The following is a 25,847-nucleotide window of genomic DNA, read 5'->3' as shown; positions in this document are numbered from 1 at the left end:
CAATAACAAATCTCGGGGCCGGGCGGGGGCCGCCGGGGGCCCAAGCCTGGGGGCGGGACCCAGATTGGGGGAGGCGGGTGGGACGCTTTCCAGGGCCTCAGGGGATTGGAGGAGCAGGATGAGAGGCGGTGGAGCTCGATTAGTGGGCAGCGGAGCTAACTGGTCGATTGAGGGGAGAGCGTGTTGATTGGGTGGCGCGGGGGGAGACGGACCAGAGCCGACCGCGGATTGGCGGTGGCGGCTGAGGAGGCGTGGCCAGAGCGCGCGATAGGGAGCGCGAGGGATCCGGCGGCCTGCCCGCCCGCCTGCCAGCTAGCCTGAGCGGCGGGAGAGCGCGGCGAGCAGGGTCGGCTTGAGGGACGCGGAGCGGGAGGCTCGTTCCCCAGCTCCGCGCAGCCGTCCTCGGCGCCTCGAGGGGCCCCGTTTCCTTCCCTCCCCTCCCCTGCAGTCCGGCCTGGGGTCTCCAGCGGGGAACGGAGGGAAGGGACGAAAGAGGAGGCGAAAGCGGAGTGAGGAGCCGAGGGGGTCCCGGCGCCGGGCGAGGCGCGCGCTGCCTCTCGCTCTCTCGCCGCAGCCGCCGCCTCTCAGCCCGGTGCCGCGGCCCCGGGGCGCGCGGGACTCCCGGGGCGCCCGCACTATGCAGGCGGACTGCCCGCCGCCGCGATGGCGAGCCGGACCGTGGTGAGAGCAGGGCGCAGCCCTCACAGTCCCCGAGCCCGGGCCGCGGCCGCCGCCCCCGCCCGGGCCGCGCTCCCCCACTCTCACTCCAGCCTCCACCCTCCCCGCTGCGACTCCTCCTCTCCTATGCCTCTGTTCCTCCTGTTCCTACTTATCCTGCTCCTGCTGCTTGAGGACGCTGGAGCCCAGCAAGGTGAGTGGTCCCCGGGGAACGCGCGGCGCGTGGAACCCCGGGACGGCGGGGGCGCGGGGAGAGTCTGCGGGGCGCCAGGTCCCCGGGCCTTTCGCCGAATCTGCGACGCGCCGGGGGCGTGCGGGGCGCTTCCGTGCGTGGGCAGACCTGGCCGGGCGCTCGAAAGGTTAAGCGGCAAAGGTGGGATCAGCCTGTTGTCCCCCAACTTGGCGCGACTTTACTTTCTTGGCAGGGCCATTCATTTTCCTGAAAAGAGGGAATGAGATCTTGCTATCAAGGCCTCCTTTTTGGTATTGGATTCTTTTTTTGGGGGGGGGGGAACCTTTGGGAGGAAAAAAAAGTCTTGGATGTGTGACGCCTAAAGTTAAGCTAAGTGGAAGGATGGACTGTAGAAAGGCAAGGTAATTAAATAGCATTTTAAACCTATTAAAGGCAAGTGACGATAATTGCTATCTTTTGTGGAAATGCTCAGGTTCCAAAGCGAATGAAATTGATTCTGGTTACCTCTGAACCTTGAATTCAGACAGTATCCTGGACAATCCCTGCCTATTAGGATGATGGTCTAGATGGCCAGGGTCAGACGCTGGCTCTGACCCGGTGCAGCCTCTATGTTGCCTAAATGGAACGTTCCACGTTAAAAGGATAAGTCCATCCACAAAGGGACAAAACTTTTTTTCCATCTACAGTCCTTGGAAAACCTATTCCAGAAGCAAGCAAAATTGTTTATTGAATACTCACTCTGATGGAAAGAGAATGCGGAGCTTATTCACGCTCCCCCCTTTTAGTACTATTTTTCAGGCAGTGAACCACAGTTTTTGAATCAGTTTGTCATCAGTTATTGAACACATCTTCCATTGCATTTCCCATTTCATTGCAGTGAGAAGTGTTGTTACTTATTTCTGGGAAGATTCTTTTTTAATCGATCAACACATTTCCCATTTCATTGCAGTGAGAAGTGTTGTTACTTATTTCTTGGAAGATTCTTTTTTAATCGATCAACACGTTTAAGTCCAGCAACCATATGTTGCTCTCATGTGGTTTTCGGTAAAGTATGGAATCATGGCCATAAGCCTATCATTATGACGATGCTGAAACTGACAGGCACATGGAAATATAATATCATTAACAAGGATAAACCATATTTGGTAAACTGACCTCTTTTAGATGTAGGGACAGATTTATTCAATGTAGATGGTTAGCAGTCAGGTTTTAGTTAGATAATCTTCGGTAAATTTTTGTACATCAGCCCTTAAGGAATTAGTGTGAAATCCTTCTCTCCATTGAAGTCTTAGAACCTATGCTTGTCTTTTCCTCCTAGTAGGAAAAAAACAAAAGAAAACATAAACACATACACAGGCTTACATTTACTGGGGCTTGCTTTGTAGCAGGCACAGTACCAAGTGGTTTACATGGATTAACTCAATCCTCACCACAACCGTTTGAGATAGACGTTGTTATCCTATTTCAAACATAGGAAACAGACCAAAAAAATCTAAGGTCTCTTGATACAGAAAGGAAAATAACTACATAAGCAGAATGCTCTGTTTTGCTTATTTCCAGATCTGAAAGTATTTATATCTTTTTTTAAAAAAATCTTTGAACAGTATAGAATCAGTTATATGTCTCCCCCCATATAAGACAATTACCTTGTTTATAGAATTTCTCAAGCCTGACCTAATTAAACATGCAATGTTACATTTTTTAAAAGATTTAAGTTTTTACCAGAGTGTTTTAACAAATACATGTTTGTCTTTCACAGTGTTATATAAACACCAATGCAGATTAAACACAAATAGGAAAGATGTTGGTAATTTAAAAGACGTAATTTCTAGTTCTTCTAAATTGATTGGGTAAATATTAAGTCATTTAAATTCTTCATATCTCAGTTTTCTACGTGGGTGATACAAGAATACCTGTTTTTTTGTTGTTTTGTTTGCTTTTTTTAAAAATTTTGTTTTTCGATTACAGTTTACATTCATTATTTTGTATTAGTTTCAGGTGTACAGCATAATGATTGGATAGCCGTGTCCTTTACAAAGTGATTATCCTGCCCTCCCATTCCCCCATATTTCAAGTACCCACCTGGCACCATACATAGTCATTAAAATGTTATTGACTCCATTCCCGATGCTGTGCTGTACTGTACATCCCCGTGACTATTTTATAACTACCGATTTGTACTTCTTAATCCCTTCATACCTATATCATAACTGATAGTACACTGGAGTTTTGCAAAGGGGAAAGCTAATCTTGAGCTTACTAAACTATCTGACAGAGTAAGGACCAGTGAGATATATTTCACCTGAAAATTCAGGAATTGTGTGGGATTTGAATTCCTTGATTTTTAAAAATTGTTTTTTCTTATCCAAAGGACCCCAATATGGACTGTGATGGAATTGCTTTTAAACTAGTCTTCCTAGTCTAACAGATGTGCTTGAAGGGTGCACTTGTGTTCCTTGTATAACCTGAAAAGAAGTGTAATTTCAGAATGAGAAGCATTGCTTTAAAATACTATAGAATTTTTAATAATGGGAATGTCTACGTGTTGTAACGTTGAATTACAAGCTGGAGTTTTTACTTTACAGTATTAGGAGAAAGACTGGAAAGAAATGAAATGATAAGTTTTCTTTTGCTAGTATGGTTGTGGATAATTTCTTCTTTCTGCTTCAGATTTCCTGCAGTTTGCATATAGTCAGAATTAAAAATACGCTATGTAAAATGTTTTGTAATAGATTTTTTTCCCAGCCAGCCTAGGTAAAATGCATGTAATATACAGAGTGGGGCCAAAGTAGGTTTATAGTTGTTCGTATGGAAAATAATACAATCATTAATAAATAATACAAGAATAAACTCTGTTTTGCGTACTCATAAGTGTAACCTACTTTTGCCCCAGCCTGTAGATGTTGAGGTAGAATGGTGCTTCGGGCTCTTTTTTTTTCTTTCGGACATCATTTTGATGTAGTAGGGGATATTACCTTTATTTCAGTGATGCCATGCATAGCTATTCCTCAGCAGGTTTTTGCTGACAAGAGTGCTTTTTCTTTTAATTTGGCTCAGAGTAAAGTTTATCACTGGTCTGAAAACTTACCAGCCTTTCATAGCAGAGATGTTTTTTGATTAGTCTCATATCATTAATCTATTTATAAGTTGATTCTATTTATTCACATCTATTTTACTATCGTGTTTTAGGTACCGCTTATATTTTTGTATTTTTGATTTATAAATTTCACATTAAGTTCACCTTCAAAATAATTTTCTTATTGAAAACATTTTTTCCTATAAAATGTATGTCTTTCTAGAAAACTTAAATTGGTGAAGCTTATGCTGATTGCATATTAGCTACTGTAATAAATTTAATAGGAAGTCAAGGGTCTCCAGTGAATGAATTATGTCTCTGATTTACATTATGACTATAGGAATTCGTATCACCTCATCTCAGGAGGTCAGGTTCCTCATTTGTATTTTGGAAGGCTTGCCTACCTTCTGGGTTAGAATATTATTTGAATGTGGAGTGAATTTTAAAATCCGTTAAGACTGACCTGTTTATGACTGTTAATGTGAAATGTTTGTGAAGATACTGATTTTTGTTTGCTAGTTTAATAAACCTATGAAACAAATCGGGTTCTTTTCTAAAAATTTCAGTTCCACAATGGTTTATGGAACTAATGTGTGGCGGGGGGGGGGGGGGGGGGAGAATTATATTCTGTCAGGTAATGCTTTTTTCCCCAATGATGCAGGGAAATATTTTTGAACAATATTTGTGAATTGTCAGAATTGAAGAGCACTTTTCTCTCTGCAAAGAATATTTGTAATTATTTCTAGTATTAACATTAGGTTAATTAAATTTAGAATTTTCCATTGCCTTTCTTGGTGTGATAAAGCAGTAAGATTCTTTATATAGTTTTGTTTAGAGGCAAAAATCAAAACATCTTTTTCTACTATATTTCCAATTAATTTTGCACAATGGAAATTAGAAATATAGCACATATTCTACATATGCTAGTGAGCAGATTAAAATCCACATTTTAAAAATGTATAAGTTAAAATTAATTGTAAAATTTCAGGTTATAGAAGATCAACATAAAAAAATCTTAAAGTATTGAATTGGTATAAATGAAAATACCAGTACTAGAATTAAAATGACAAATGAATTAATGTCCAGAAAGCATATTGGGATTTCAGTATGATGAGGAAAAGCTAAATTTACAGAGGTAGATTTTAAATTTCGGACTATACTTAATAAAATGAACCTGGAATGTGAAAGCTCAGGTGGTAATAATATTGAGCATTAATTGAATGCATGCAAATAGATAGTTTCTATTTCTACTTTTTGATGAGTTGGAAGAGTGTGGAATGATGACAAAATTAAGGGAATTAGGAAAAGCTCTATAGAGAATGATATTTGCTAAATGTGATTGTTGAAGTATGAAGTAGACACCTTGATAATTTTTCTTGTGTGGCTCATAAATTCACTTTATTTTAGAACGTTATGGCCTTAGTACTTTATTTATTTTTAAAATATTGAACAGATAACAGTGATCGTTACTCAAAACCAAAAACTTAAATGATAATTATCCACAGTTCTACCCCCTAATCTATCAACTTATAATTTTTATGTTCCTTTCTAGTCCATATTTACACACCTACATAATCTTACATGGATGTAATTTTTGTGTTATGTTCTGTAGAGATGTCTTGTAAAAATTTGTAAGCTAACACATAAGCTTACTTACAAAATACAAGTCAAAAACTTCAAAATGTAAAAATTCCTCAGAAGATATTTATTATTTATTATGTAATTACTATATTGTTCAGAACTGCTATTACATTATTTTCTTTATTCCATTGGATTAAATTCTTCACTGAGGATAGGATCCTTGAGAAAGTGCAGTAAGTCCTCAATGACATTGATAGATTCTGAGACTTACAGTGAAATGACTTGTTAACAAAACCAGTTTTACCACAGGCTAATTGATATAAAGTGTTAAGTTCATATAGCAGCTCATCAATGTCAAAACGCTGTTTAATGAAAAGACGTTGTTGGAGGACCTACTGTATGTCAGTTCAAAATAATAGTTTAGTAACATATCATGCTAATTTTCCAGATTATGTGGATTAAATGAGTATAATCCATGAAGACAGAAAATACCTGTAGATATTTAAGTGAACTAGTATTTAATTAATGCCAATGTCTGTGAAGCAGATGGGATAATGGGTTGATGTTAAAAGGCTAAAACATCACCTATTAAGTCAACCTGTACTTTGAAGGATATGTAGTTGGAAGAAAAACTTTAATTAGCTACTTGAATTGGAGGGAAGACCCCAAGGTACAAGCTCCCTCCACTCCTTAGGATAGGAGTGGCCCAATAGTTCCCTGCACGGCTTTTTCTGAGTAGGGTACGTGCGATTTTGCAATCAAAATGGAATTGCCTGGGATTGAAGAAAAGATGCTGGTACTCTATCATTCTCTCATTAAGAACTGTCAGCATGAAGGAGTATCAGTAATGAGCTCCCAGGAGAGTATTCACATATGTTAGTCCAGTCCAGGGACATTCAGAGAAGAACAGTAAACATTTTCATTGTCCTCAGAGAACCTATAGTTTGAGAAATAATCTCCAAGTTGGAATATATATAGAAATAACCAAGGAAGATTGCACCCCGCTGTGGGTTTATGAGAGAAGGAGAACTCACAACGCCTAGGAAATTAGGAGAAGCTTTGCCAATAAAGTGGTTTTAAGTGGGTGAGTTTTAAAGAATTGCTAGATTTCTAGTCCACAGTGATGGCAGACACTTGAAGAGTAAAGATCACAGCATCAGAACAGCAAGGAGTCAGGAAACCATGGGAGTTTAAAGCCTGCCCTGTTGCAGTGAGTAGCAGGCCTCTGGTCTTGGCCCACTGCTTTTTCCTTGCGCTCCAGTCTCTGCACCTCTGCCCAATCATTGAGCAAGTATTTGTGGGCTATGGTTCTACGCACTGGGGTACTGTCTGCCCTCTTGGAGCTAAGTTAATACTCCCATAGTGTGGCCAGCAGCCCCTTTATCACCTGTAAGATAAAATCCAAACTCCTTTGCGTATTATATATATGGGGTAGGCAAAAGTAGGCTTACAGTTTGTGTGGCAAATATTATAAGAATAAACTTTGGTGTACTCACAACTGTAAATCTACTTTTGCCTACACCAGTATAATTTTTTCACATTCCAGACCCTCTCTACCTCTGTGACTTGCTAACCTTATGCCAGCACCCCTCATGCTTTAGTACAGGTGTAAGACTGGGCTGCTTTTTATTCTTACATAATTTTAGGCTTTTTTGCCTTGTTTCCTATACTGACCTCTTAACATCTGCCGTTTTCTCTACTTGGAATGCCCTTTCTTTCCTTGTCTAGTTGGTAGACTCTTAATCATCCTTCAAAGACCCTTCTTGGGTCTCATCCCCTCTGTGAAGCGTTTTCTAACCATCACCAAATACTCATTTCCAGATAGTACTTTCCAGTTTTTTCTGTTCATTCATTAATGACACTATTTAAAATATTTGTTCCTGGCAGAGAGTTTTATTCATTTTCTTATTTTTAATAATTAGCATGATGTCTGTCATTCAAAAAAATGTATATTAAGGGCCCATTTCTGGTGTTAGTCACTGAACGTCTGCATGCCCTTCACGCCATTGTCCTTTGTCTAATCCCCACAGTTAGTGGTCCATCCAAGAGCCTGGGCTTCTCAGTCCCGTGGGAATAGAGCCATTTCTTGAGCCTACTTGCTCAGAGTCTTAACATCTGCTCAGCGTTTCCCAGCCATCCTCTTCCCAGGTGCTAGACGTCTGCTGCACTCCCTTGAGAGAGGAGGCCTCGTTTGCCTGGAACTCTGTACATAGCCATGGCTCCTTCTTAGAGAGCACTTCTGTGCCCACCGGTCATCTTCCTTAAGAACAGTAACAGCCTAAATCAACATCAGCAAGTTGGGTGCACTCCTTTTTTCTCTTTCAAGTTCTCATTTGAAGAGTCACCTCCACCATTATAAGAGTCCCCTAGTTTGGGTTCTAGTAGTTGCCTGCTTTCTTTTTAGTCACCAGCTGAAATGCTAGAAAAACACTCAGGTAGCTTTAGTAATATGGTATCAGGAAAATAATGAGAAACAAAAGCTGGAAAGGTCAGTGGGAACACTAGTTTGAAGGACCTTCCCTTGCCGGACGGGCTGAGGAGTTTGTATGTGAGATATTAGGCGTGGTATCAGCTGCATGGTATCAGCCGTAGGTTCCTCCGTCTTCACCTAGTCCATTTGTGCATCTGCAGGTTCAGTTGTCTCTTACCAAGCCTTGGCACCCCAGTCTATCATCTCAGTTACCCTTTTCCCTGATCCTTGACAGATCCCCAATGTCTGCTCTCTCAGGTTCTGAATATCTCAAGATTACTGGAGACAGCCATGTGTCAGTTGTGATGAGATCTGCCACAGATCTGCTGTACTGAAACTCATTTAAATGATCAGTTTTGTTTTGTTTTGGCTTGGTTCTTTGTTTTACTCTCCAAAACCTGAGAGCTTTGTCTGTCTTCACTATTTTTTATCTGGTGGGCTTTGAAAGTATGGAGACTTTGGAATCAAACACACTTGGATTTAAATACTAACCATGTCAATTTGGGGGTTCACTTCCCACTCTCAGTGTTATTAAATATATAATGCATCTCTCTTTCTAGAATGTATAAGGGTGGGGTCAAACCTGTTGGGGTAGCTGGTAAGTTTTTGTTCAATGAGTGAATCGATGTGTGGATGAAGTTGTTTCCCTTTTTCCTACTCTGCACTTAAAATCTTCATCTTCAGATGTTTGCTTTCTGCTGACACCCAATGCTTTCCATCCATACCCCTTATCCCCATCCCAGTTATTGTTTAGGGAAGTTCCACCTCTAGTTCAGTGAAAAGGGTCAGACTATGCAGTAGAGGAACATGACAGCAAAGCGGGATTGTTCACGTGACATATTTCTTCCTGTCCTCTAACCCACCCAGACCTGAATGCTGACTTTCACCTTCCCCTTTGACCTCCGCTTTGTCTCTCAACTTCTGTTGATGTGTTTCAACTGTCTTTGATCTCCCTCCTCTCAGATCGTTGTCAGGTTCATGGTTTATCTCTTTCTTTCTGGAATAAGTTGTTTCTAGTTATTCTTTGGATCCTAGAAGCTAACTTTGTAGGTCTGAGAGACATTCTTCTGTTGCATGGGTGGAGGAAAAGTGTTTTAGTTTAGACTCTTGGTCGTAAGGAACAGAAGTCTAAATCTGCTTACTATAGAAGGGAAAAAAGTATTAGGAGGATTCTAAGGTTACTTGTGGAGTCTGGGGAAGAGCTGAACTATGCTAAGCCAAGGGGAAAGCAGGAATGCAGCTGGACCTCAGGCACCAGGGATTCAGCTTCATTTTTGTCTCTTCAGTCTGGCTTTCTGTGGATGCACAGATTCATTCATGGCTTTGGCAATCCTCCAGGCTGATAGCTTCAACACTGGAGAGATTCTGGGATTTTCCCTAATGTAACAGGTCCAGCAATTGGAGGGAAGGGTGAGCTGGCATCACTTTGGCCCAGTGTAAGACAGTACCTCCTCTTAGACCAGTCAGCTAGCATGGGGCATAAGGTGTAGAAAAACTGTTGGATATGCAGGGCAGATCCCAGAAGAATAAGGAGACACAGGCATCGTTATCAAGGAGAAAGAGTTTCACATTTATAGAGTCCACTGTATTTTACAGAAGTTGCTACCAAACCCTCACAGGTATCTTAGGAGATGGAAGGTGTTATCCCCATGTACAATGACGATATGGAGGCTTTTAGAGGGTAAGTGCCCAGGACTCAAAAGTTGGCATGGCTAGAATTTAAATCCAAGTCTGTCTGACTCCAAAGCCTATGTACTTTCTACTAAATCACTTGCCTGTCAAGTGCCTGCCACTGATGTGTTTGGGTTTATTTTTCTAAATTCAACAGCATGTGTTAAGAACCAAGTATGTCCTATTTCTGTGTGTATGCCTGCCTAACAGTTTTACAGCTGGTATGGTAAACTGACATAAAAATACATACGTAATTAAGCATATTAAATACAGTAAAGATATTTTGATAATAGAATTGGAGAGACCAGGACTTTCAGCATGTTTTACAAAAGAGGTAACATTAAATTTGTTAGGTGCATGAGAGGAGGACTCATGCTGTTCTTGGCAGAGTGGAATAGCATGTGCAGTGGCACAGAGGAGAGAACATAGAGTGCACAGGAGTCACCCACCGTCCCACAGCTGGAGCAAAGAGGCTGTGGGGAAAGTCAGAAAATGAGACCGGAAGGGGAATCGGGGAAAGATTATAACTGACTTTGTATCCTTGATGAAGAATTTGACTTATTGTATCATCAGTGGAATATAGTGGAAGGATTTTTAAGGGACCTTCATGGCAGGAGTGTTGACAGTGGATTAGAGGGAGGAAATATTAGCAAGCGTGGAAACAAGAGTCTGCACTTGTTCAGGGAAACCAAATTTAAAGATATTGAGGAGATAGAAGGTATAAAACATAGTGACCAGGTAAATTTGAGAGAGCAAAGGTTAAAATGCTTTCTTTCTTTCCCTCCCTCCCTCCCTCCCCCCCCCTCTCTCTCTCTCTCTTTCTCTCTTTCCCTCCCTCCCTCCCTCCCTCCCTCCCTCCCTCCCTCCCTCTTTCTTTCTTTCTTTCTTTCTTTCTTTCTTTCTTTCTTTCTTTCTTTCTTTCTTTCTTTCTTTCTTTCTTTCTTTCTTTCTTTCTTTCTTTCTTTCTTTCTTCTCCCCCCCTCCCCCCTCCCTCCCTCCCTCTCTCTCTCTCTCTCTCTCTCTCTCTCTCTCTCTCTCTTTCTTTCTTTCTTTCTTTCTTTCTTTCTTTCTTTCTTTCTCTCTCTCTCTCTCTCATTCATTCATTCATTCATTCATTTCTGGAATCCTGTTCTGCTTGCCATCCCTCATCCACCAGGATTTCTATCTTGTTTACTGCTGTTTATCCTACACGCACACACTTCCCTGTAGTACTCATCCTCCATGAAATTACTTGCTATGTCTGTCTTACTATATTGTGAACTATAAGGACAGAGGCCTTTACTGTCATTTTTGTTGTTTGGAACACCTAGTATAGTGTGTGGCATGTGGGAGATGTTCCTTGAATACTTGGGACACGTTGAGTTTGAATGCAGAGGTACTTGATATGTATAATAAGTGACAAGTTTGAAGATTAGGAGAAAGTTGGAGGCTTTGGAGTTTTCTCTACTTCAGTGGTAACTGAAATCCTAGGAGTAGGTGAGATTGCTTTGGTAGAATACAAAGAGTGGAGAAAGAGCTCTGAAGAACAGCAGCGTCAGCAGTAAGAGGCCAGGTCAGCTGGGATGCCAGAGAAGTTGCAATTACAGAGATAGAAGAGCTAAGACATGGTAGGAAAGTTTTAAGAATGCAGGAGGGAGGATATAAAGGAAGGAAGAAATTTGGGAGAGCAGGAAGCACCAGCAGTGCCAGTGCTATAGAAAGATCACAAATGATAAGCATAGAAAAGTATCCAGTGGGTTTTGGCAGCTCAGAAACGGGCTGCTGTAGTGAATAGTTTCATTGGAGAGGTAGGTCTGCATTTCCTAGGGCTCCATAAGAAATTACCACAAACTTACATGGCTTAAAACAACAGAAATGTATTGTCTCATCGATCTGGAGGCTAGAATTGTAAAATTAGGGTGTCGACAGGGCCATGCTCTCTCGAAAGACCCTAGGCTAGGATCCCTGACTCTTCCTAGCTTCTGGCGGTTGCCACCTGGTGTTCTTTTGCATCACTCCACTCTCTGCCTCTGTAGTTGCATGGTACTCTCCTTGTCTGGATCTGTGTCCAAGTTTTCCTCTTCTTATAAGGATGCCAGTCATTGGATTAGGGTCTACCCTGATTCAGTATGGCTGTATCTTACTTAACCTGAGTACATTTGCAAAGACCTTGTTTCCAAATAAGGTACATTCACAGGTATCAGGTATTTAGACTTGAACATATCTTTTTGGGAGGCACAGTCCAACCTGCGGCTGCCTGGAAGCTAGAGTGGGAGGCAAAGAAGCAAGACATGAAGAATAGAGAACTGAAAAAATCTCTGCAAAAGAAGGGAAAAGTGAGAAAAAAGATGGTAAATGTCAAGGGACACTGGGTCGAAGGAGGGTTTTTTGTGTGTTTTGTTGTTATTGCTATGTTTTAAGATTTGTTAAAGTGTAGATCCTAGGCCCCCACTGAAGAACTATCTTACAATGTATGATTTGTAGAAAAGTCAAATCATAACTGTCATGCAAATACAAAATAAACACATATCAAAGATTTTACTTAACTCATTCATTAATGAGGGAACCAGTGGATATCATAACCCATCCAAAGAGTATTTGAGAAGTTGGTGTTTATAGACAATCTTAGGACATGATTGCTAGGTTAGGTGGCTAAATTTGGTTAATGGTCATCAGGGCCATAAACTGTAACCTTTGGGATTATCTTTGCAACAACATAGAAATTATATGCGTCTCTACCAGGCAACAAACTACAAATTAACATGTAACCAAGATTAGTATCTTTAATCAGTGATAAATAGCAAGTCCAGCTAAGTGTTTTGCCCTATAATTCTTGGGTGGCTTTTGGCCTCTATGACATTTAGAAGATGCGTTGCTTACCTTTTGCTTTTTCCTATTTTCAAGTTCCAGGTAATTTTTTTTTTTTTTTTTACATTTATTAGAATCTGTGGGGATGAGGGTCTGAGAACCCTAGGTGTTTCTAATGGAGACTGAGTTTTGAGAACCAGTGAATAAGAGACTGCTGAGTGGCTTCGGGTACACATCTGAGATTGGAACTCATTACTCTAATGACACATATCCCCTGGATATTGTGATTCCTTTTTTTCCAGTAGTGCTCAGCTCCTTTGCAAAGAAATCATTTGATTCAGGGTGGGGGGTTTGCCAGAATATTGAAGAAGGACGCAGTAGCTAGGAAGTGAATGTACCAGAAGAGTATAGTTAATCCAGTGGGCGTGAGGTCCAGGCTGGGTAGGGAAAGAAAGGAGGCCAGGACACAATTAATAGGTAGGGAGAAAAGAGAGATGTCAGGTTCACAGAAAGTATGCCGTGTAAGAGAGCAGAAACATCGGGACACTGACCAGTAGAGTAGAACGGGAAAGTTTTTGAGGTTTCAGAGATGGGAGCAGTCTTTGATAATGGCACAAACAAAGTCCAGGTTGTGGTCCTGAGAGTGAGTAACTAAAGTGGAGTAAGGTCATAGGGGAGCAGATAAGTGAGAACTACTTCCTAATGAATTTATACTTCTCACAAAACGCACTTGAAGCTTTAAAGCTGCTATAAAGTTTCTAAACTAATGGGCCATTGTTCCTATACTTTAGTTAGGTTATGGCCAAGTGCACTGGATCTGCATATGATGAGCAAAGCCTTTCTGGTCTTTTATGATGATACTAGTACCCTCAAACATTTATTGAGCACTTGAATATGGGTTAGGCCCTCGTTACTAGGTCTTTTTATACAGTGTCTCATTTAATTCTTACCCTATGTGGTTTGAGTTGTTAGTATCCCCATTTTATAAAACTGAGGTTTAGCAACAATAAATTACCTTCTCAGGGTCTCAGTGAGTGATAGACAGGGCATTTAAGTTCATTGTATGACACCAGAGCCCACCTTATGTTCTAAGCAGAGATGTGCTTGGTGGGGGTTGAAGAGAATTTATACATCTTACATTCCTTTATGTTACTCAGTTTTGTAAATTATCACTAATGCAGAGGTGAAGTTGGGCTTAAAAAAGAATGAAGCTGGGAGCTATTTCTTTTCCTAAAAATATCCACAGTGACCCTCTTTAGGCTCCCAATGCATATCCATCCTATGTGGTATTAAAAAAAATACTGAGTGAAATTAAAGTAGTACCCTGAATTGTCCATTTAAGATTTGTAGTGATGCAACTTTAAAAATCTTACAGTAATAGTACTGATACAATACTTCTGGTCTAAAAATTCAGTGCTAAATAATGCATTAAAAATCTTCATTGTAGCCAACTGAAATAGGATATATTAGATAAGACTTGGAAGTTTATTCCTTTGAACACTTTTCTACTCTCTGTCTCTTTTCAGTTGATTATAAGATCTCACAGATGAAATTATAAGACGTTACAGAAGTCACACTTAGAGGAAGTGTAGTCAGAGCACCAGTTCAGTTATAAAGAAATCCTTGAAAGCTCACTGGAAAAGTATAAACCTTTCATAGCTTACAGTGACTGTAATGAAAGTTACTTGCTCTGCAGTTTTGACATATTTGTGCAAGCTTTGCTATTGTTAAAATATTTTTAGAAGGTGCATGGTGTTCATATTAACATAATTCAACAAGTAAGAATTTGTATTATTTATTAGTAGTAATGTGACTAATATGTGGGGGTGGTCACATGAAATCAGCATCACAAGCACATACTTATCAAAAAAACCCCAGATGATTTTTGTTGTATTAATTCATTGTCATTTAAATGTGTTTAATGTTCCTTTTGTTTTCTCTGGGGATGAGGAGTTAAAATTATTCATTTATTTTCCTGGAACAATATCAAAATTTGTATCTGGCTTAACACATCTGACCCTACACTCTTCAGAGGAAGTGAACACATGTTCTGTGAGTAATCCCCGAGATAAATCTGCAGCCAAGCAAAGGAGCAGTGAGATCAAATTCCAGTGTTTGTTCCTCCTCTGAAATAAAACTCAGAGATTACATTATCAGGCTTCTACCTTTTATGGTCAGTTATAGTCTCATGGAGACCATCTAGGGGAGGAGGAGAAGCTGACAGTGGTGGTGGTGGTGGTGATGGAGCTGGATAAAGAGTTGGTGATGTTGGGATTGTTGACGAGTTTATGGATTGCTCCTATGATACCCATTTTGAAAGCTATGCTTCCAGTAGTAGTTATGCTCTTTTTGTCAATTCTACCTTGTGAAAATGAATAATAGTAGGTAATACAGCCTGGCCACAGGTCATTGTTCTTTCCAGTATACAAAGCTAAGCAGAACATTTAGAGACTATTACTCATGACCCTATTAGCAGCATTTGCCCCTTAATGTTAAGAGTTCCTGAGCCAGAAAAAAATCATTTGAGGTCTGAAGACTAATGAAAAGGATTTTTTTCCCCTCTAACTTAAAGAAAAATAAAGCATTCCATTTATTTGTTTTAAAAATTGGGAAGTGGGAACGTAAAACTCTTCAGTGTATGTAACTGCTGACCTTTGAGGGGAAACTATTTCCTGGGTTTTACCCGTAGCAAATAGAACAGTATTACCCTTTGTCGAAGTGAAAACTATCCAAAAACTAACCTGGGTCTTCTTATCTGAGATAGCCTAGCCTTTGCTCTAAGTCAGCACTTCTCAACCTTGGCACTGTTGGCATTTACGATGGATCAGTCTTTATTCCGCGAGGCTGTCCTGTGCATTGTAAGATGATTTAGCAGCATCCCTGGTTTCTTCCCACTAGATGCCAGTAGCACCCCACCCCTCTAGTTGTGACAACAAAAATGTCCTTAGACGTTCCCAAGTGGGAGGTACAATTGCTCCTGTGGTGGCCTCCCCCTACTCCAGTTAAGAACCATTGCCCTAAGTATAGGGTATGGCAAAAGTAGGTTTACAGTTGTTCCTATGGAAAGTAATTCAAGAATAAACTTTTCTGTACTCACAAATGTTAACCTACTTTTGCCACGCTCTGTATATTAGGTGATTTTGTCGTTTTTTTAAGTATTTTGGTGTAGAATAGGCTTTACTTTTAAGAGCTGTAAAATAACCTGGGAGCACATTTTTTAATTTGGAGGTAAAAGTGAGAACAGGTCTTTCTTTGATTTGAGAATTCAGCCTTATGACCTTCTGGTGCCTAGTACAGTGTTTTTCAGACTACGAGGTAGGGACCCCTTAACCCTTAAGTGACTCAGGAATACAGAGTAAAGACCCTGTACATGCTAGAGTGTATAGGGTCACAATGTGAAATAACAGAGAAAAGCATTTGAAAGCTGACCTAGTGAATATGTATAAGCCCAGCTTTCCCTTTCAAACCAGAATATTCTAAACATATACCTCATAGCAGTAGGTGTTTAGCTAGGCCAGCTAAGCTATTTATCTAGTCAGGTTAAACTTATCAAATAGTCTTTGAAATATGCAACATTCAGACTTGTTCACTGCAGTAGATTTGAGACTTTCTTCTAACTTTGATTTCTGGTGCATATCATCCTGTTTGCGAGAGGAGGAAGCTCTGAACTCCGTCACATATTTTAAAACATTCTTGGCACATTACTTGTGGACTGTTCGTGCCCTCCCCCTGCACAAGATACTGAAAAAGGACAGCTCCATTTTAATTGTTTTCTTCATCAGCATGTGCACTAAAGTCCTGTTTTTCATCAGTTAGTATGTATTGTATTAATTTGTGTAGAAATTAAGCTTTATGGAGGAAAGGGCAAGAAACGTTTTGTGTATTTATTGAGACTCAAACATAAATATGAACATAAAGACATAAAAGATAACTACTAACACTCTGCTTATACTTTCTTTGAAATTCATATTAAAATCACAACCTTAAGTAACAGCCCATGGGGAATACATTAAATGCAGCAGTCTGCCATTACTAAGTCAAGAATTCAGCTGTTCGTAGGAAATTCTTGGCTTTCTGAAATCCATCAACACTTCCAATCACGGGAGAAGCTGCCTTAGTTTCTGTTTACCAAAGAAAATACATTTATATTTTGAGCTGTTTCATTTATTCAGTGGCTACTTTTTAAAGATCGAAACACTTCCACAAAGCATGTATTTATCTTTTCAATGATAAGAGAATATTTCAGACTAGTTTCATGTTAGAAACTACCATAGGATAGTTGTTTTTTTCTCTAAGGAAAAATGTTAATGATTGTTCAAAAGTTATTTATATTACAATTTGATTATTTTCACAGTGAGGGTTTTATATCCCTATGTTTTCAATTTAGAGGATATCCAACAGAGATGTTCAAGGTATTTTCGTGATAGTTTCAGGGAAAATTTGTGGTTATTTTTTTCCCTCTGAGTTGCATCACATTCTAAGTTTTATGTTTTCAAAATATGAGTGTATCACACAAAGACTCACGTTTATTTTATGGCACCCTTATACATTATATTATTGAGCTGATAGGCCTAGTTCTTGTGTGTGGGATGAAAGCAGGTGTAGAAGACAGGTAAAGTTTCACATTGATTAAAAGCTAAGCTTTCTAGGGGAGAGGTTTGTTTAGGAAACCAGATTGCTAGCCTATGGACTGACCTTTGAAAGTAGAAAAAGTAACAGTACTTGTATGGATTTGAGAATAAAGTTCTTTATCAACAGAGGATTTGAAGCACTGTCATCAGAATCTAGATCCAGAGTTGTTTCTTCATTAAAGTTCATTTTGAGACTAGTTGGAAATTATTTTTTTCATAGGTTAATAAACATTAATTAACATTTATTTTGCAATTACTGCTTGCTGGATACTATGTTAAGTTCTTATTCATAGGCCTTTAAAGCTTTTATCTGTTCTAGTAAATGATACCAGCACTACATTGTTCTTAAAAATAATAATTCACGACAATAGCAAGATAATAGAACATTCTGTTACAGCCATCTATATCCATATTAAGGTTAAAACCCAGCAGTGTCACTTTCAATATTGTTTTTTGTGTAAGCACCAAACTATTCCAAACAATGATTATCAATAGCTCTTTTGAAGGGAAAAATACTATCATTTTGAAAAGTTGTATTAATCTTCCTATTAGAAAGAATGTATTTGAATCCTGTCATTAAGAAATGCTCAACTGTACAATTGGAGCAGCAGCACATGCCTCCTGCTCAGTAAAATAACACGTTTCGTAAGAAAGGGAAAGATACACATATTTGATTTTTACAGACAGTATGTTAAGTTACCTAAGTTTTCATTTTCATTCATATACAGTTACTGAAGAAATTTCTAGAGCAAATAATGCTGCTACCAAGATATGAAGGATATTTTTCCTAATCTTTAAATAAGCATTTTTCTCATCATTTTGTAGGGAAACATTGAGGCTTTTGGATAGGGATTACTAAAAAGTCAAATTTCAGTAGAATATAAAATTAAACTTCAATAAATATTGTTTTAATGCCTTCAAGAAGGAGTGCCTTGCGGTGTGTAATATGGTTGGTAATTGCATAATCTTTAGTATATAGTAAGTGTTTTAAGAGATCATTCACCTCGCAGATTTTATAGAAGGGGTTTGTGATGTTTGTAAATAGATGAAGCTAGTCACATACTTTCATTTTTATAGTTTACATTTACTTTAAACAATTACTATGAATTGATACTCTTAAAGTTTGAATTTATGACATGTACATATATTTTTTGCCAAATTGTGCTTACTTCGAATTCAGATTGGAAGGTTCTTTGAACACATAAATTATAAAGGTAGTCATTGGTTATTTTTACCTAACCTGGCTTCTTTTGGCTCCTGCATTTAGATATCTGTTTGATCTTGTATAAGGAAAGTATTGGTGGTATAAAATATCTAATATCATACGTATTTAAAAATCTTCACAAAAATCCTAATTATTTATAGTATAAGTTAAAGATATCAGAATAATTTATTGTTCTTTTAACTTTTTTTTTTAAAGGTGATGGATGTGGACACACTGTACTAGGCCCTGAAAGTGGAACCCTTACGTCCATAAACTACCCACAGACCTATCCCAACAGCACCGTTTGTGAATGGGAGATCCGTGTAAAGATGGGAGAGAGAGTGCGCATCAAATTTGGTGACTTTGACATTGAAGATTCTGATTCTTGTCATTTAAATTACTTGAGAATTTATAATGGAATTGGAGTTAGCAGAACTGAAATAGGTAGGAAATTTTCTTGTAAACGTACATGTAATACATTATTACCCTGAGTTTTAAAGCTAAAGCAATTTTTGATACTTAACATTGAATAACTGTGCTGTATGGGTGATGTGTGGGAAATGATTGAAAACATGTGTGCAAATCTCAAATTTGAATCTTTTGGAAAAAGAAGATTCTTCCCTATTTGTTTATTTACTTTCCTAACAAGCCTTTGCTCGTACCTTTGCAACAAAATGCTGCTGTAATATTTCTAAAAAGGAGAAAGTTATCTCATTGTTTTGTTTTCTTTTACCGTTTTATTTGTGGTTGAAGAATACAAGTATAATTCATGCTTAGGCAGTATATCATGGTCATTAAGGGCATGGACTTTTGATCCAAACTTCTTGGTATATAATCCTAACACTGCTGTTGGCTTGCTCTGTGACCCTAGGCAAGTTACCTTACTTCTCTGTTTCCTCATTTGTAAAATAGAAAATAAACTCATATGTAAAGCACTTAGAACAGTACATTACGTGCAACACATGCTTAATAAATACTAGCTGCTATTCTTACCCTTAGCTAAGAGCTGTGGCTTCTCAATTATGGCTACATATTAGAGTCACCCAGAAAGACTTAAATAATACTATTTAAATAATAACCTGGTCCTCACCTTAGACCATTTGAATCAGAATTGTTTGGGTGGGACCCATGCTCCAGTATTTTTAAAGTTCCCAGGAGAATCTTCTTTGTAGTTAAGCTGGGAACCTTTGACTTAGAGATCAGCCACCTTTCTCTTAAGCAAGAAAGGTGGAAAATTTTGTAAGGCTGTTTGGGTAAACTAACATCATAAAATAAAGAACTTTTGGGTTCTCTGAGTTTATTTGGAAACATTTATTGGTACAAGTGTGTAAAATGTCTTTGGAACCCAGTATCTTGTTCTTTAAGCATCTTGTTTATCCTCTGGCCTTCTCTCCATCTGTGGTTAAATCCTTCATCTCTTCTCTGTACGTTTTGGCCTCTTATCAGAGGAACAGTTCCTGCCCTGCTTCCCTGACTGCTGATTGATAACCTCTGTTGTCTCTCAGTCAGCTCTGGATTAACCTTGTAGCTCGATCACCACTTGCACATGGTGCTATGTGGTATCAGATAAGCTTTTAGGATCTCAAATCTGAGGATCTAGAAACACTATAACGCTAATAGAAGACAAGTGGATATCCAATGCCTCCTGAGGTGATGCAGTGGAGAATAAACAGCACCACCTGAGCAGTCTTGCAACAACAATGAAAAAAGGTGAACCACAATGTGATCAAGCCCATAGCAGTTTACAGGAAATAAAGGAGCTAGAGAGACACATTGTATCAACCCTAAAACCTATATAGGCATACCCTGTTTTACTGCACTTCACGGAGCTTGCATTTCTTTTTACAAACTGAAGGCAAGAACCTCTACTAGCAGAAAGATTCTGACTCGCTTTATTGCGATAGTTGCTTCATTGCGGTGCACTGAACATTGCACAATATCTCTGAGGTATGCCTGTATGTAAATGGCATTTTAAAAAAGGAAAGGGGAGGGAACTGTCATATATTGAGATACATCTTCCAGAACTAATGTGTGAACCTTATTAGTATCTTTGATTTAAGCTAACCAACTGCAAGAAAACATTTTTAAGGTAATTAGAGAAATTTTAAGAAGAATTGCGCATTCAGTAATAGGAATGATTGCTTTTGATGTGGTAATGTTATTTTTTTTAAGATCTAATTTGTTAGAGACATTCTGAGGTCAAATGAAGTGTCTTGCATTTGTTTTAAATATTTCAGGGAGAAAAAAAGGTGGGACGAAGGGTAGGTGAAATAAGAAGGACACATAGGTGAAGCAGAGCCATGGCCACACAGTTGTTACACTCTCTCTACTTTCATATGTTTTTGAAATTTCCATAATGAAAAGGTTTTTCTTTAAAAGAAGATAAGAGGATTATATTTTGGATAATAACTACTGTTACTGTTATTAGGTTGAGTGAAATGAGAAAAATTTTGAGCACAGGTTTTAAATCGCGCACTGGGTTCTCATCACAGCTCCAGGACTTACTTGCAGAAAGTCTTTTCTACAAGTCGTCACCTGTACTGTAGGAAGATTAAATATAATAATACTTCACAGTGCTTGTGATATACTAGGTTTACAGTGAATCTCAGCTCTCCCTTATTTCCTTTGTTTTTCCATTGTCTCTCTTCACCTGGGTGAATTAAAAGCTGCAGAAAGGTGAAGGGTGCTGAGCGATGATGGTTTCTGTTGGAATTTAGTTTGCCCTCCCCATCACTTCCTCCCACATATCCCTGGTCCCCCATTTGGGTAGCAATCTGTGGTTGGTGGGAGAAAGGTAACTATCTTGACGCTGCAGAAAAATAAAGGACATTTAAGAATACTTTGTTCAGATCATTGCAGATATGCAGAAAATTACAGGGTAGAATCAGATACTTAGTGGGCACTGAGATTCCAGTGATAATGGCAGTGAATCTTTTTCCTGTATCATCATTTCTCAATGCCCCTTTCAAAAAGGCTGGCCCAGCTATAGCCCTATAAAAGTTGTTCCCAGTTTGGTATAAAACTGAGGTTTGGGGAGTTTCTTTTGTCTGTAATTGTTAATTTTAGGGTTTCCCCCCTGAGAGATGGCATTATGGAATAATGAAGCAAACAGAAAGGAGAATGATTTCTCAAGGAATTGTTCCTTCAGTCCTAAATTCGTTAGAATGTCTTTTAACTGATGAGGCACTTTTGGTTACTTGGCAGTTGGACAGTTATTTTCTGTTTTCTTAGAAATGTGTAATATTCTTTAAATAAGTGAGTTTATTATGATTTTGTATAACTACATTCTAAATTGCTAAAATTTCCAGAAACCTTTGTGAAATGAACTCAGTGTAGTGGTGCGCATTTCACCGACAGACAGGATGTGCTTAATGATAGTTAAGATTGGCTCTGTAGGTCTGAATTCTGTCACCTTTTTAAGGCAGATTGTATTGAAATGAGAACATCCCGTTGCACCTGGAATATTATTTTCCTTTTTGATTATTCTTTAATTCCTGGTATCTGAGACATAATAGTTGCTCTATAAAGATGGCAATTGAAGTAAAAAATCCATTTGCCATTAATATTAACCTTTTCTCTCTATATACAAATATATACAAACTATTTTACAACATGTTTGTTTTATCTCAATATCTAGGCATCTTTTCTTATTGATCCATAGACATCTGTCTGCTAGTATCATTTCCCCGTGGATATTATTGACAGTCCAAAGATGAAATTTAAAAACATAGTATTAAAAAGAAAAGCCTTTGCTTATTTGTAATCTTTTCTTACTCTCTGTATTTTTTTCCTGTATTTTGCTTAAAGTTTTCATTTTATTTGTTTTTTGGTTTTTTGGTGTGTGTTTTTATAATCCTCACCTGAGGATATTTTTTCCATTGCTTTTCAGAGAGAGTGGAAGAGAGAGAGAGAGAGACAGACAGACAGACAGAGACATAGATGTGAGAGAGACACATCAATTGGTTGCCTCCTGCATGTACCCTGACCAGGGCCAGGGATCAGGTCTGCAACCCTGAGGTATGTGCCCTTGGTCGGACTCGAACCCAGGACCCTTCAGTCTGCAGGCTGATGCTCTATCCACTGAGCCAAACCGACTAGGTAAAGTTTTCATTCCAAATGAACTTTTGGCGGGAGGAGAAAGATTGTAGGTGTATCTCTAAATGAGAAACTAAATATTTTAAAGCCTAGTAGGTATTAAAGGAAAATGCATTCTGTAGAAGAAGAAATATATAAGTATGTGTGTCTGTGTATTCAAAGTTTAAAGGTGTACATTCAGTCTTATACCTTCATCATGTCTCTTAAATCCTTAGATGATATTTATAAAGAGGAAAACTGAGGTCCTTCAGCTTCATTTCATAAATGATTCTGTGTCTCTTGCATTTTCAGTTTCTCTTTCTGTGTTGTTTTCCCCCTGTCTCTATAATGTGCTTAGGTTTTCTTATTTCAAGAGGAAAAAGTAAATTTTCTTTCTCTTTACCACCAAACCTCTTGAAAAAAGCTATATTGTTGATAATATTACACACTTAACAATGATGATAGCTAACATCTGAATTTTTATTCTGTAGAGGCCTAGGCTGATAATGCAAATAACTGCAGTGCATGCAATGCTTGCTGTGTCAGGCACTATTCAAATCACTTGTATCAATTTACTTATTTAGTCTTCACAGGAACCCTTGATACTGTTATGCTCTGCCCCCCATTTACTGATGGGAAAATTGAGGCACAGAGGTTAAATAACTTGTTCAAAGTCACATAGCTAGTAAATTGCTAAGCAGGATTCAAACCTTCACGGTGTGGCTCCAAAATTGGTGTCTCTTTGTACAAGTTTTTAACATGCTTGATTTATGAAATCCTATAAGAATTCTTTACATTATTCCCATACAACAGAAGATCAGAGAAGATAGGCAACTTGTCCAAAGTCACATAGGCAGAGTTGGGACTTGAACTGAGATCTGGCTGATAGCAAAGTCCATAATCTCAACCACTAAGCCTTTTAGAGTAATAGATACCAGCTATTATTTCTTAATCTTATACTGTATGACTACTGAAATTAGCAACTTTTTCCTTTTACCTATTATTTTGACATAATTTCAGGCTTATAGAAGAGTTGCAAGAATTGGATAATTTCATATCCTTTCACTCAGAGTTTTCAAATGTTACCATATTTTTTACATCTCCCCCATTTTTTTTCTAAACTGTTTAAGAATAAGTTTCAAACACAATGTCTCTGACAACCCTCCCCCCCATATACTAAAGTTTTCCCTAGAAATTTAGAACATTCTTTTTACATGACCACAGAAGAGTTATCAAAATAGAAGAAATTTAACTTTGATATTATACTAACCTACAGACCTTATTCAAATTTCTGCAGTGCCCTTTACAGCAAAACTAATTCTCAGAGTATGTATTGCATGTCATGTCTTATTAGTCTCCATTATTTTGGAGATTAAAGGCAAGGGCAGTTTCTCAGTTTCTCCTTGTATTTCATGATGTTGACTTTTTTTAAGTTTATGGGCCATTTATTTTATAAATTCCTAATTTGGTTTGTCTGATGTTTCCACGTGATTTGATTTCAGATTTTTGGCAGGACAGCCCCAAAAGTGATGTTCTCAGTGCATTGTTTCAGGAGGCACACAATGTCAATTTGTCCCATTTACTGGAGACATTAACTTTGATCTCTTGCCTAAGTTGGTATCTCCCAGATTTCTACACTGTAGCTTATTTTGTGGGAAGACTCTTTGAAATGATGTAAATACCGTGTTACTCATCAAGCTTGTACCCATTAGTCTTGGCGTCCATTTATGATTCTTGTCTGAATCAGCTGCTGTTGTTATGGCAATTGTCATCAAGTGGTGATTTTCTAATTTCATCATTCCTTCTATGTTTATTAGTTTTTTCCTACTGAAAGGGTGAGCTTTTCCTTTTTATGTGTCAGTGTGGATTCATGGATTCTTATGTTAGTCCGTGGTTTATAATCCTTATTATTTATTTCGATGCTCAGATTGTCCCAAATTTCCAGTGGGAGCCTCTTCAAGCCAACTCCTGTGTTCTTTTGTGATGTCCTCATCATTCTTTGAGTGATGAGACTCCCCTCTGGTCTGGCTCAGGATATTCTAGATTTACCTTGTACTTACTTCCCCTGCCCCAGCCCTGAAATCAGCCATTTCTTCAAGGAACCCTGGTTCTTTTTTGTGGAAAATAGTACAGTGATACTTCGGTCTTCAAACGTCTCTGTTGATGAACATTTCGGTTTACGAACGCCGTAAACCTGGAAGTAAGTGCTTCGGTTTTTGAACATGCCTTGGAAGTCGAACGTGCCACACAGCTTCCGCCAAGGGCAAGATCCTGAGGCCTAACTATTGGCTGTGGATCCCTCAGTTTTCGAACGTTTCAGAACTCGAACGGTCTTCTGGAACAAATTGCATTTGAAAACCGAGGTACCACTGTATTAGAAATCAATATCTGATCTCTAAGTTTAGACCAGTGAGCTTCCATGCCCTGTCAGCAGATAGATTTAGTAAATAGATGTGTGTATGTACAAACTTACATATGTACATTACACATAGTATATATTTTATAATTATCTGATGTTTTTTAAAAGCATGCATTCATACTGATACCTTTAATCCTAATCCAACATCACAGGGTTCATTCTATCGTGTCCCACTCTAACAATGAGATACCTAATGCCTGTTATCTACAGTATAGGTGCTTATTTATTTGTTTAGTTCTATAATGCACAGAAAATAGTTTCAGGATTGCTTGCCCATGCTTCTGAATCAAAGAAGCCTGCTACCTCGAATTCATGTTTGTTTAGTCTTAACCTGAGGACATACAGTCTAAATACTGTGTTCAAAATTGCCTGGGCTAGTTTTCCCACCACCACCTCCTACCCTCCAGTGTGGTTATGTTTTCCATTTCTAATAAGGTTTGGTTCATTTACTTCTGTTCATATTCCATTTTAGGGGGTTTTCTCCATTCTTGTTGGTTTTCTTTCTCCTTTGTTGAGTTTCGCATTAACATGGTTCCCAAAGTTAGAACTGTTCAAAAAGACAGTGGCATCACTACCCTGCATTCCTTTTACCCTTCTTTCCCACGTCCATCCAACCCTTGTAGCTAACCAGTTGCATTCGTCTTTGTCTTTTCTTTTCTGCATTTATCTGTACAAATAATATATTTGTTTTATTTTCTCTTCTTATACAAAAATCTAACGTACTATTGGTATTCTTTGCAACTTTCCCCGACGCTTCAACAGTGTATCTACTAGAAATCAATACACATCAATTCATACAGATAGCCCTCATTCTTTTCCAGCTGCATAGGACTTCATAGCCTAGATGTACTACAGTTTATTTAACCTCTCTTTTATCTATGGGTTGATTCCAGTACTTTATAGTTATAAGCAGTTCTGCAATAAAGAACTTTATATGTATGTGTTTTTGTATTCTTGGAGGTGTGTCTTCAGAGTTAATTCCTGAAGTACAATTACTGGTTCAAAAGGTAAATATATATGTATGTATGTATGTATGTATGTATGTATGTATGTGTGTGTGTGT

The 25,847-nt window shown here is 38.6% G+C and overlaps 1 protein-coding gene across 2 annotated transcripts in view; it reads left to right on the top strand.

Moving 5' to 3' along the window:
• Window positions 1-276: 276 nt before the first annotated feature.
• Window positions 277-25,847, top strand: part of DCBLD2 (discoidin, CUB and LCCL domain containing 2) — an 80,045-nt gene continuing 54,474 nt past the window's right edge. Inside the window, exons 1-2 of one of the 2 annotated variants that reach the window (XM_081138693.1) lie at window positions 277-871; window positions 18,508-18,735. In XM_081138693.1, the coding sequence (XP_080994819.1) occupies window positions 664-871; window positions 18,508-18,735 (436 nt within the window). In that variant the 5' untranslated portion in view covers window positions 277-663. The remainder of the gene's footprint in view (window positions 872-18,507; window positions 18,736-25,847) is intronic. The other variant, XM_081138694.1, reaches the window with a different exon arrangement.

This window comes from Miniopterus schreibersii, assembly GCF_964146895.1.
Source record: "Miniopterus schreibersii genome assembly, chromosome: 5".
In the NCBI taxonomy this organism is placed as follows: Eukaryota; Metazoa; Chordata; class Mammalia; order Chiroptera; family Miniopteridae; genus Miniopterus; species Miniopterus schreibersii.
Note: the sequence above shows the minus strand (reverse complement) of the source record. Positions and strands in the feature narration are given on the sequence as shown.